Raw genomic sequence first — 14,073 nt, forward strand, 5'->3', positions numbered from 1 at the left:
AAATTAAAAATTATAATCATTGCTTTAGGGCCTGGTGTGTGAGCTCAGATTGTCCAGTTGTGGTGATTTACTTGTAAAGACTGGTACACATTTTTTTTCAGTCAAAAGACATGGATTTAGATATCCACAGCCCCTGAGTATGGAACAGAACCCATGACCTTGATCTCATTAGCATTAACTGTGAGTCACTTGAGCTTAGGCCCCCAAACTATTACCTTTCGTTGTGTCATCCACCTGAAGCCCTTGCCTCACCTTTACCATCTTCTTGGTTCTTAGAGCCCGAGGAGAAAATGGTAGTATTCTGCACATTTTCAGATGAAGGCACCAATCACTTAAGTCACTTGCTTGAGGTTTATTAGTCAGGAATGGAATTACGCATAGCCAAGTTTTCCTGGCTGAGAGACCAGGAAGTTTGGTTACCATCCTAAATACCATTATCTCTAATCTCAGTGAATGATACCACCACCATTCACCAAGTGTCCATGGCAAAACTTTGGTAGTAATCCTTGATTCCTCTCTTTCTCTGACACCCCACATCTAATCAGTCGGTAAGTCTGGTTGTTTCTACCCACAGATATATCCTGAGTGTACTGCTCAGTTTTCTACTACCACCCTGGTCCAAGCCACCATCAGCTCCCTGTGGACAGCTACATTAGGCTCCAAACTCATCTCCATGTGCTTATTCTTGCACAAGCTCTTCTCCACATAGCAGTCAAAATGATCTTATGAAAACATGACTCAGATCACCTCTCTCTTCTGCTCAGAAATCACAGATCATATCCAAATTTCTCTCATGCTTCACCAGACCGTATGTGATCTCGGCCCTGGTCAGCTCCTTCACCGCACAGCCTGCATTCACCCTCTTCCCACTCACCTTGATCTTGCTTGTTTCATTTCAAGGTTTTTGTACTTGCTATGCTTTCTTCCTGGAATGCTCTTCTTCCCAGAATTCCTGTTATTTCATTCAAGTGTCTGTCAAATATTACCTCTTCAGACAGGCTTGAACTGACTCTATTACCGTGCCATGCTTTATTTTTCTTCTTAGCACACTTAATACTATGAAACTCTTTCTCTCTCTCTCTCTCTCTCTCTCTCTCTCTCTCTATATATATATATATACACACACACATATATACACACACACATATATATGTATGTATTACACACATATATCATATATATGTATATATGATATATACATATATGTATATATTATATATAATTTTATATGATTATATATAATATGTAAAATATAAACATGTTTTATACATGCTTATATATTTTTAACATATATTTTATAAATGTATATATAACAAAAGCATATGTGTATATGTGTAAATATACATATATACTTTTCTGCCTTTCCCACTAGATAATTAATTTCATTGAGTCAAAGATTTGGTATATATTATACACATATATTTTCACCTCTAACTTCAGAGCCTAGAATAGTGTATACCACATCACAGGTATGCAATAATTATTAAATTTGTTGCAGAGATAGATGGCTATTTCCTTATGATCTATTCTTAGATGGGACTTACTTGGTGAAATGGTATGAACTTCACATATGTCTCAGAATGGTTATGCTGCTTTACACTCCCGTCAAGCAGGTGCTATATCTTATCTTCCCCTCGCTTATAATTTTTAAATCTTTGCCATTTCTCAGTGGCAGAAGATGATACCTATTAGTAGTTGTAATTTGTACAGCTTGATAAGTCAAGACATATGTTATCAAAAGCAAAAATGCAAGGAAATTTTTACTTCATATAGAGAGTCAGAGACCTTCTTTGTTGGGACATTAGCCAAGAAGTGAGAACTCAAAGAAGAAAAAACACCTAAGCCAATTTTTGCTTGAAATGCCTTCTTTAAAAGCTATTGTCTTTTGCTTTCCTAGGTTACATGCAAAGTTGCAACCTTAAAGAAACTGTATTAAAACATTTATTTGTCGGGTTCTCAGCAAGTTTTGCCTATAATGTGCTATGCTTTGTATGGCATCATTTAACAAAGATATACAAAGGTAATACCATCCACTCAGCTTTATTCCACAGTGTCAGGCCTTCAAGAAAGTATCACTGAGATTGAGCATTCTTAGTCTCTACTCCCTCAAAACAGAAGAGCAATAAGAAGCACTGGCTCAGGATTCAGAAGACTGTATTTGAATCCATGCTCTACCATTTAGTAATTCAATAACCTGTGGGAAGTAACTTAATCTGTCCAAGCCTTGGTTGTTTTTCTTTTTGAACAATTGTAGTTACAATACATTTTGAGAGAGAAAAGCATACCACTATCTGGGAGATGATTTGTAATACATGTATCTGACAAAGGACTCTTGTTTGGACTATATAAAGAATTCCTATAAATCAATAAGAAAAAAGCTGAGAATCTGCTTTTTAAAAAATGGGCGAAAAATTTGACCAAGCACTTCACAAAAGACGATATACAATTAGCCTATAAAAATATGCAAAGGTGTTCCATATCATTAGTCATTAGGGAAATACAAAATAAAACCAAAATAAGGTACCACCACAACTCCACCAGAACTGCTAAAATCAAAAGGACTGAAAACACTGATACTATTTGTTAGAGCAAATGTGGAACAATTGGTATTCTCACACATTGCTGGTAGAAATATAAATCAGTACTACCATTTTGGAAAACTCTTCAGAATCTACTAAAGATATATATATCTATATAGACATAGATATAGATAACATAAATGAGTATCTATGTCTACCAAAAACATGTATAAGAATATTTATAGTAGCATTACTCAAAATAGCCAAAAACTGAAACCTTTCAAATGCTCATCAATAGTAAAGTAGATAAATAAATTGTGGCATAGTCATACAATGTATACTATCCAGCCATTAGGAAAAAATACAAACTTCTATGTGCAACAATATGGATGAATCTCATAGACATAATGTTGTGTGAAAGAAGCCAGGCATAAAATAATATATACTGGGTGATTCCATTTATATGAAGTTCAAAAATAGGCAAAACTGATCTAAACTGATAGCAATAAGAATGGTGGTTATCTTTGAGAAGAGGGGGAGTATCAACTGATTGGGGGTTCAATGGAGTCTTCTCGGGTGGTAGAAACATTCTATATCTTTAAATCTTATATATCAGTATCTTATATCTTCTTTATATCTATGTTTACACAAATGTATACATATGTATAAATTCATTAAAATGTATGTACCTTACAGTATATAAGTTATACCTCAATAAAAAAGAAACAGGGCTTCCCTGGTGGCGCAGTGGTTGAGAGTCCGCCTGCCGATGCAGGGGACACGGGTTCGTGCCCCGATCTGGGAAGATCCCACATGCCACGGAGCGGCTGGGCCCGTGAGCCATGGCCGCTGGGCCTGCGTGTCTGGAGCCTGTGCTCCACAACGGGCGAGGCCGCAACAGTGAGAGCCCCGCGTACCGCAAAAATAAATAAATAAATAAATAAAAAGGTACAGATAGTAAAATGTCTACCTCATTACAGTGTATGAAAAATAAGTGAGATAATGAATATAAGTTCTTACCATACTGCTTGGTCTATAGTGAGTATTCAATTAGTGTTAGCTATTAATTTGTGATTATTATTGCTGCTTTTACTATCACGCGAAGATATAACTGCCTGGAGCAGCTATTTGGCCTTTTTTTTGTTGTTCTACATAAAAGCAAACTTCTTTTTTTTTTTTTTTTTGCGGTTTGCGCGCCTCTCACTGTTGTGGCCTCTCCCGTTGCGGAGCACATGCTCCGGACGCGTAGGCCCAGCGGCCATGGCTCACGGGCCCAGGGATCCTCCCGGACCGGAGCACGAACCCGTGTCCCCTGTTTCGGCAGGCGGACTCTCAACCACTGCACCACCAGGGAAGCCCGAAAGCAAACTTCTTGAAATAAGGATCGAGCCCCTGAATTCAGCTTCTAAGAACCATGCTCCAACCAACTTAACAGTATTAGTTGTGTATACAGACGTAGAAAACAAACTAATGGTTCCCAAAGGGGAAAAGGGGGGATAAACTAGGAGTTTGAGATTAACATATACACACTACTATATGTAAAATAGATAACCAATGAGGACCTACTGTCCAGCACAAGGAACTATACTCAATATTTTGTAATAACCTATAAGGGAAAAGAATCTGAAAAGGAATAGATATATATGTATGTATAACTGAATCACTTTGCTGGACACCTGAAACTAACACAGCATTGTAAATCAACTATACTTGAATAGAATACACACACACACACACACACGTATATATATTAGTTGTGTATAAAAGGAAGCTTGTTATTATGGTAAAGTTTACTTATCTAGTGTAAAAATTTTAACTTCCAAAAATGCATTTAGTTCAAGGGTTTTGTTCCCTTTTAGAATTAAGAATTTTTTAAAAAATTACTTTGAAACACAAATCATCATTAATCTTATGAAAAGGTATTCAAATCTGTTTAGTATAAAAATAAATGTAAATCAAACTGGCAGTGAGATATTGTATTACATCTGTCAGATTGGCAAAAACAATGGACGTTTAGGCTGGTAAAGGTACAGGGAAGCCAGCAATCTCTTACAAAGCTCTAAGAGTATTAACTTGTATAACCATCTGGAGGGCAATTTGGCAGTGTGCATCACAAGCTCAAAAATGTACATGCTTTCTGATCCAGCAATTTCTCCTCAAAGTTTAGGTCCTGAGGAAACTATCAGACAAGTATACAGAGATGTCTGTACACAATGTTGTTTATATAAATGGTTTATTGAATATATGTGAATTCAGCAGAGTACAAACATGATTGCCTATATACTCTGTTGAATCTTCCCTTCTCATTCCTCAAAGACACTGTCAGATATCAGAAAGTCCAGTCTTATTTGAAACTTTAGGCTCTTATCTAGTTGCACACTCCCTTCCTCCTGGCTCAGGTTGGACCACGGGAAGAGGCATAACCTGCCCTTTCTTTCTTCCCCATCATATCATTTCTGATTCTTGCCCTTTCCAATTTTTAGGGATAGGAGAAGTAATTGGGAGGGGGGAGGGCAAATGTTGTTGTACGTAAGAACAATCATTGATGGCTTCTGCATGATAGGTGTCCAGATGCTTCTCAAGGACCATGTGTAAGGTCTTCATGTGGTTCTTCCAATCCTTCCTCAGTCCCCACCACTCCTCAGGCTCTTGCTGCCAGGGTCCTGGTCATCAGCCTTCTTGTGTCTGTACCAATAACATGGTTCAAGCCTGGCCACCTTTCAAGATGTCCTGTTGACCCAAAGAAAACCCATTCGGCCATGCCAAACTGAGGTTGCAGGTTCTTTGAGTTCTAACCATTCCCAGCCCCATCTCTCTCCAACCTTCCTTTCCTCTACCTCACCTAGTATGAGGGGCAGATCACCAAGGCCTGAAGTTGTCTGACGGGGGAATGAAATGGAGGCAATAGAAGTCCCACTCAGTATCTTTTTAACATTAGTAAAAGTGCAAACCAGAAATAACCCAAACATCAAAAGATTTGTTGAATAAATTATAGTACATCCATATAAGTAAATATCATTTGGTTTTATAAATCATGATCCAATTCTATCTACATTTATTGACATGGAAAGATATTCTTGATTTATTGCTAAGCAACAAATATTAGTTACAGAATATTATGTTTCTGTCTATTCATATATACTGTTGTTTAAAAAATAGTGTGGAGTAATAGATATCAAAACATAATCATTCCAGGTCAAGGATTGGCAAACTACTACCTGCAGGCTAAATCTAGCCTGCTGCCTATTTTTTGTAAAAAGAGTTTATTGAATCACATGTGCAAGTGGCTGCTTTCCTGCTGTAATACCAAAGTTCAGTACAAAGTTGAAACAGAGACAGTATGGCATACAAAGCCCACTATATTTACCATCTGGTGCTTCGCAGAAAAAGTTTGTTGACTTTTATTTTAGATGATAGAATCATGGGTGATTTTAATTTTTTTAAATGTTTGTCTGACTTTATTTTCTATATCAAGCATTGTATAAAATATGTATCTGTTAGTAAACTGTTGAAACCTGATTAGAAAAGACTTCTTATATTGATAACATTAAGTGAAGAGTAAACTTCATAAGTGAAATCAAAATTTGATTATAGCTTCCAAAGTTCTACTTCAAAATAAGATCTCTGATGTGGTTAGAATATTATTTTAATTGTTTTTAAAGTTAAGACCTATCAATGGACATGACTCTTCCATTTACCAACAGGATTAGTTTCTGAAAACTGCTTTCAGACTCCTGGCATGTTCTTTTCATCTTCTGTGATAGAGTATTAGTGCTCTGAGGCTGTATTTGAGTGAAATAGAGCTAATAAGCTGGGTTTATTTGAGTAAAATTTTTGGAGTAAAAAATAAGAGTGACACATAAATATTGAAAATGGACTTCCTTCACCTGGTTTATCAACTAGATATGAAAACAGTTCCAAAGAGAGAGCTTTTCAAAATGTTTAGCGCTTTGGAAAATAAGTGAGTCAGAGTGGGACCTCCCAAGAAGGCTGCTTTGAAGAACTAAATTCACTTGGATGAATAAATTATGGATATTTGTTACAAAGGGCAATTCTGATGTAGCTTAGCAAATTTTGCTTCAAAATCCTGTCGGATGAAACCTTAGAAAAGGTGTTTGAGTAATCAGGAAATAATTAAGACTCTCAGAAGACCTGCTGATTTTCATTAGGTGAGGGAATACTTGAAAATGGAATTCATATTAACCAGAAGTTCCAGGTGACATGCATCTTTATTAAAAGAAACAGAAGTAAACAGTACATTAATTAAATTTTCAAATACACACAATAAGAAGGCTTTAAAAATGCCAGTAAGGGAAGAGAAATAATATAATGGACTTTGATAAAAATATCAAACAATTAAAATGAGAAATAATAAAATTAGGCTTTGATGCTTGTAAGTTTACAGATCCAGAAAGAATGCCACAATTTAAATAAATTATTGCATCAGAGACTTTCCTGATTTTAGGATCAGTCTTATTGACTATCTAGTATCAATCCAGTAGCAGAATTACCTGCATATGATGGAGCCATTTACACATTTCCAAAGTCAAAATGCGTTCCCAATATTCTCAAAGATTAAGACTCTGACCTATCCAGGGCATAAAAACCAAAACATAATTTATCTAAATGTTAAATCATGTAAATCTTAATCACTCCACACCTCTTAATATTTTTTAAAAGGAAACCGGCTACCCTTAGTATCTACTTTAACAGTTTTAAAATATTCTCTGCCTTCTGACTCAGTCCATCTTTATAATAGTATCTCCCATTAAACCTGTTGCCGTCTTCTATCCTCACCTACCAGGTATTCACCAGCAAACCCCAAGCTTTCTAACACCTAAGCCTTTCCTCACGTGTCCACTTCTAGCTATTCACTTCCTACTCCTTTTCACCCTATTCTATACTTATCTAAATCTGATCTTCAAAACCCATCTTCATAACCTAGACAGAATGCTACGTCCTTTATGAAAAATGTCTTTCTTCCTAACCAAAAGTAATTACTTCCAATTCTATGCCCTCGTGCCTCTTGCCAGTTTCTGTAATAAATCAGAGATCTCTGAATGACTATCCATTTCCTCTGCTAAACTATTACTTTCTTAAAGTCTACACATACTTTATTTATTATCCTCTTCGGTGTCTAGCACATTGTCATCAATTAGCATATTATTAATATGCATTTGTTAATGAGTGAATGACCTCTTTTGAAAAGGAGATGTAAAAAGGAAATCTGTGTATTTTTTCTTAAAGAAATAGAGATATAGAGAAAAAGATACAATTCTGTCCATCTCAATGTAACCTGAATCAGATGATTGTTGAATAGTGTAGGTATTTTCATTTAAGGCAAATATGCTTTAAAACTAAACTATAATAGTAAAACAAAGCAACAACTTTTTCACATCTCCAGGTGACTAATGTATGCCTTTTATAATGTTAATGCCATATGAAGTCCTCTCTTTGTGCAGGGAGATTAATACATTACATGGTGAATATTTAGAGAAAATATCATGCTCACTTATGCTACTTACTAATCTGTGGGACATTATTTAATATTGATGAGCCTCAGTTTCCACATTTTTAAGGTAAGAATAATCGTTGTCAGCCTTATCTTTTTCACAAGTTTTTTGAAACTTTTTCACAAGTCATAAGTTGTAAGAGATAAAAAGATAATGTAAGTGATAGCACTTTGTAAATTATAAAATTCTATATGAGTATAAGAGAGAGATCAACATAAGGATATTAAAATAGTGATATGAGTAAAAGAATGAGTGAGTAAATATCTAAAACATGTCAGATTCTTCAGATCGAATTTATATAAAATATGAAATGCTTGAAGCCAGGAAGGATTTTGCTATGCAATAACTTAAGATTCCATCACAAAAAACTGAGCAGTTCCATAGGGGCAAATCTTAAGATTACTGAATTATTTTGCTGCTTTGTGATTTCTATAAAATTGCAGATTCAGTCTGAGGGATCCTTATAGATAAGAGAGTACCAGGCCTGAAATAATCTTCAATCTAATTTACTTACTACTACCATTTAGGAAGAATGATTTTACTTCTTTCTCTCATACTATTGAGGTCAGTTTAGTAAAAGTCTGAGATCTTTTCCATCATACTTTGTGGCATCCTGAAGTTTTAAAAAACTTGCTGAAAAGGAATATAGATTGTGAAAACCAAGGATTAAAAGGGATCTGAATGTTCCTTTATTCCAAACACCACCCAGACCTGGAATTCATCTATAGTATCCCTGCTATGTTTAGTCTTGACATGGATGGATCCAGCTTGGAAAAAGGGATGGAAATCAACTGCTGATCCCTGAAATCAATTAAGTAAAAATATGATCTCCCCTCACTTTTGATGTGTGTGAAAGCGTTGGTTTGCCCCACATAGAGAAGAGACACACAGAACCTCACTGCTGTTTCCCTCGTCATTCCTTCCCTCTTGGTCATCCAGGTCCATGGTACATGGTTCCAAATTAGCTAGGGCAATTAACAAACAAATTTTCAGTTTTAATTCCCTTTCTCTCTTTTTTTTTCTTCTTTTAATTAATTAATTTATTATTTTTGGCTGCATTGGGTCTTCATTACTGCACGTGGGCTTTCTCTAGTTGTGGTGAGCAGGGGCTACTCTTCGGTGCGGTGCGCGGGCTTCTCATTGCGGTGGCTTCTCTTGTCGCAGAGCATGGGCTCTAGGCGCGCCGGCTTCAGTAGTTGTGGCATGTGGGCTCAGTAGTTGTGGCTCATGGGCTCTAGAACTCAGGCTCAGTAGCTGTGGCACACGGGCTTAGTTGCTCTGCGGCATGTGGGATCTTCCCAGACCAGTGAGTGAACCTGTGTACCCTGCACTGGCAGGCAGATTCTTCACCACTTTGCCACCAGGGAAGTACCCCTTTCTGTCTTTTTTTTTTTTTTTTTTTTTTGCGGTACGCGGGCCTCTCACTGTTGTGGCCTCTCCTGTTGCAGAGCACAGGCTCCGGACGCGCAGGCTCAGCGGCCATGGCTCACGGGCCCAGCCGCTCCGCGGCATGTGGGATCTTCCCGGACCGGGGCACGAACCCGTGTCCCCTGCATCGGCAGGCGGACTCTCAACCACTGTGCCACCAGGGAAGCTCCCCCTTTCTGTCTTAATGAGAGTTTATCAGCATACCTACAGACATTTTCTAAGAGCAAGGCTCTACTAGGATTAAACTTGTGATGGATTTTGCAGTTGCCCTAGAAGTTCCAGCTTCTTTCCCAAAGGAGCCACTGAACAGAGCCTGTCTTGAATAGCAGGTGAACCGTGAAGTGTTAGATTCTGTTAAAGTCACCGTGACCCCTCTTAGAGCCTGCACATGGGCCTCAAGGATTATAAACATTTAGTAGCTACATGATCAAAATGCCAAGATGTCTGTAAATGATTTGGCTAATCCTCATATTGTGCTTGTGGTTAATGTCATTATTTAAAACTTATGATTCAGACTGGCAGTAATTAATAAGTATAATGAATGGAATCTTTAAATCTTGTATTTTGGATAAATCATATTGCCATTCAAAGAGCAGCAAAAACTTAACTAATCATAACCAAAATTAACCATGTTTCTTCCCTCGCCTCTGCCCTATACCTGAAGGTTAAAATTTAACCTGGTGTAAAATTGAATTTTAACTTTATGTTCATGTCATAATTAAAATATGAGTAGTCAAATGAAACCTACCATTACATGTCTTATTTCATGTTACCATCATATCATTTAATCAGATTGGAAGGTAGCTGGTTTCCCTATCTATTAAAGGAACATAATTTACAACTCAGGGATATCAGACAGAAAGTTACCTCCTGCAAGTGGGAGAACAAAGTCATTTTTCGTGAGTCATCATGATCTTGGGGTGACCTGATACAGAAACCGATGCCATGGAGTTCTTTTTCAATCAAGCTCAATGAACTAAAATCTGCGCTGGAAAAAAATGCTACACATAGAAAACAAACTCATGGTTACCAAAGGGGAAAGGGGGGTCAGGGAGAGATATATTAGGAGGTTGGGATTAACATATACACACTACTACATATAAAATAGATAACCAACAAGGACCTACTGTAGAGCACAGGGAACTCTACTCAATATTCAGTAATAACCTATATGGGAAAAGAATCTGAAAAAGAATGGATACATGTATATGTATAACTGAATCACTTTGCTATACACCTGAAACTAACACAACACTGTATTGATAAATCAACTATACTCCAATATAAAATAAAAATTAAAAAAAACACTACACCTAGAAATCAGATTTCTATTTTTAATTCCTTTACATCAATTTGTCTGTGTCTGTATGGTATATGAGGCCTTAACATTCTCTCTCTGTGTCTCTCTTAGAAGATAAAGGGAAGTTGAAAGTCAGCAGTTCCAGTCAGGCATCCAGCTCTGAAGGTGGCTCATTTCTCCTCAAACCTGGTACAACACCCCTGCCACCCGGAGCAGCCACTTCTCCCTCCAAGAGCACAAACGGAGCTCCTGGTACTGTTTCTGAATCAGAAGAAGAAAAAGCCAAAAAATTACTTTATTGTTCACTATGCAAAGTGGCTGTGAACTCCCTGTCACAGCTAGAGGCACACAACACAGGTTAGCATCTATCGTTTAAATTTAAATAATGTTTATAACAAGATTCACCTTTTCTCATCAGAATACCTTATCTTTTGTTGTTCAAACATTAGGTTTCTTCAGTCTTCTCTACTTTTTTGATTCAAAGGAGTGATTTTAAGAAATGTACGATATAACAACTTTAGAAACAGCAAGGCAAAAGTAGGTTGGGGATAAAACTTGTTCTGTTCTTTATTTTCTCAAAAGCATCTAGTACTTCCCCAAACTCATTATGATGAAGTGACAGAAATGAAGACAAATATCTATGCACAATGTTCACTGCAACACACTTCTAAGAGAAAAAAATGGAAACAACCTCATATTTCCTCAGTAGGGAAATGTTGAGCGAATTATAGTCCCAATATGATAGAATATATTACTCAGCCATTAAAGTGTAATTATAAGAAAATATGTATATGATTTGATATGTGAAATTTTCGGGATATTTAATTAGCGTGATCCCAATTTTGAAAATACACTTTTCAGTATACCAAAAAAAGAAGCTGAAAAGAAATACACTAAAAGGATAACAGTGGTTGTCTCTGGGTGGTGAAAACAGAGGTAATGTTTGTTTTCTTATGCTTCTCTATATTTTCTTTATTATATACTCATGGTTTCCCATTTTTTTACAGTGAAAATGTGTTAAATCTATAATCAGCATTAAAACCATCATTAAAAAAGTCTTGGGAAGTTCAGCCTGAAGATAAACTTTTCAAGAGCTTCATATAGTTCGTAAATAGCTATTTAATATGTGTTTCTTTCTGTCTTAGGATCTAAACACAAGACCATGGTTGAAGCTCGTAATGGGGCTGGTCCAATTAAGTCCTATCCTAGACCTGGATCAAGATTAAAGATGCAGAATGGCAGTAAGGGGTCAGGACTACAGAACAAGACATTTCATTGTGAAATCTGTGATGTTCACGTTAATTCAGAAATTCAGCTCAAACAGGTAATGTATCCTGAACTAGTAGTCAGTGTCGCTTGGGGTCACCCTTTGACTATGTATCTCCTAATCTATATAATGGTTCTCACTTTGCTCACAGTTAAATTTCCTAACTTTATAGGATGCCTGTGGTATACAACATACAGGTGCTATGTGGAAGAAAAAGTACCAAATATCTGTGCACCTACTATTACTATATGTCAGACTCTAGGCTTGGTGTTAGAGACCAATGAGCACAGCAGTCACCTGGAGCTTACAGTCGAGCAGGAACTTCTAAGATAGTAAATGTTCAGCCTGTCTTCCAAGGACCCAAAATCTGCTTAGGGAGACAGATTCATCAGTTACGGTGATAATACCAGGCAAAGTCAGAGGAGTGCTATAGAGAAAGGAAAGGGAGAGAGGTGTTACAATAGAGTGGGGAGCAAGTCTTAACTTAGAGGGTGTGGTGCTCTTACCCACACCACCATGGAACCATGGACCTAGAACTGGGAATGGAGGAACCAACTACCTCTGTCTAGGAAATATATTTTACATGGCATAAAACTCACATGTGGATTCAGCTAATACATCAAACTTTTTTCAGCACATTTCTAGCAGAAGGCATAAGGATCGAGTTGCAGGGAAACCACTGAAGCCGAAGTACAGCCCTTACAATAAACTCCAGCGGAGCCCAAGCATTTTAGCAGTAAGTTCACTTCGCCTACTTGTCGATTTTGTGGGGCAGCCTTGCTGGCTGGGGCAGGCACTGTGGGTAAGGAGGGCCTAGGGTCTAATTGGTCCTGAAAGGGTTTTGAACTTAGATAGCCCTCATAGAGAGAAGCTTTAGAATGAACTTAGTCCCTGCTGGAGGACACCTTGAAAAAAGTTTCCTTAGAAAAAAAGAAACTGAACCTCTTTAAGGGCTAATACCTTACTCTTCACCAGGACCTTTTCAAGAGATTCCCTTCTTCAGCATATACAGAAAAGTAAAGGCTCAGGAACAAGGGCAATGATGCCTGAGGAATCTTGGAACATGTTAAACCTGGGGAAAGGGATTGCTTTCCAAACGCAAAATCCATCTATTTAATATCCTCCTCCTTTCTGGGGTGTTCCCCCCACCTCTTTCTCTCTCTTTCTCCAATAAGTACAGTGGCTGTGTGTATTCCTCTCTCTTTCCCTGTCTAGTAGGCATGTTGATAGTCAGCCTGTCTTACCTGCTCTCAAAATGTGCTATTTTCAGTTTCTTGGTACAAACATTAAGGGCCTCCACCAATAGATGTCATATAAATACCCAGATGGATGGATTTCCTAGTCTCCCTGGGACTCAGCCCAGCGTGGTGTTCTGCTGAGGTTGAAAGCTGGGATTGGCCAGCTGAAGGCGATACTGACATTACCTCCAGTTTTTCCAAAGCTCAGTCGATGCTGCATGCAGGCATTTTACGCATTAAGCAAATCCAGCTTGCAAAACTCCTCCTGATTGCAAAAGAGAGGGATTAAGGATTGATTTCTTACTTCACAGGAAGATTCCACCTTGGGATTCCTTTTAAATAGAGAAAGTTTCTAGCCCATTTACAATCATTGCCAATGACAAATTTGAGTCAGCTGCAGTTTTTCAAGTAATACTTTTTAAGTGGCCAGAGAGGTGTAAACTGACTTTGTTTTCATGACTGTTCATGGGTCCCCAAGGTCCCAAACTCCAGTTACCTAACCCAATGCGGCTTTTTTAAGAGGTGAAGTAAAGGGTAATGCATATTCTCCAAAAAGCCTCTTTGTGTTTTAAAACAAGTCATTAGTTTGAATTGAGCTCCATAATCTAAGCAGGAAACCTGGGTGTGTTTGTTTTTTCCTTGTGAGCAGCAGCATAAAATACTTTCAGTATCTATTCAGAGAGGCTTTCCTCTGTCCTAGTGCCCAGGGGCAAGGACCACCAGAAAAGAGTTGAAATGGAAACAAATCAAAGAAAAGGTATGCCAAGAACCTTTGAAACCAGCGTGAAAATAATCATGTCTTGACTTC

General features: G+C 37.5%; 1 protein-coding gene and 1 long non-coding RNA gene across 2 annotated transcripts in view; one reads left to right on the forward strand and one right to left on the reverse strand.

The window, feature by feature from the left end:
- ZNF385B (zinc finger protein 385B) overlaps positions 1 to 14,073 on the forward strand; it is a 311,937-nt gene that overhangs the window by 296,228 nt on the left and 1,636 nt on the right. Inside the window, exons 7-9 of the mRNA XM_033860403.2 lie at positions 10,872 to 11,117; positions 11,906 to 12,084; positions 12,662 to 12,763. Coding sequence (XP_033716294.1) covers positions 10,872 to 11,117; positions 11,906 to 12,084; positions 12,662 to 12,763 — 527 coding nt within the window. The remainder of the gene's footprint in view (positions 1 to 10,871; positions 11,118 to 11,905; positions 12,085 to 12,661; positions 12,764 to 14,073) is intronic.
- LOC141279167 (uncharacterized) lies at positions 9,425 to 13,980 on the reverse strand. The gene is made up of 3 exons (XR_012333050.1): positions 13,452 to 13,980; positions 12,325 to 12,454; positions 9,425 to 11,021 (listed from the first exon to the last, which is right to left on the reverse strand). It is a non-coding gene; the product is annotated as an uncharacterized lncRNA (long non-coding RNA).

Source organism: Tursiops truncatus, chromosome 7 (genome assembly GCF_011762595.2).
Source record: "Tursiops truncatus isolate mTurTru1 chromosome 7, mTurTru1.mat.Y, whole genome shotgun sequence".
NCBI lineage: Eukaryota > Metazoa > Chordata > Mammalia > Artiodactyla > Delphinidae > Tursiops > Tursiops truncatus.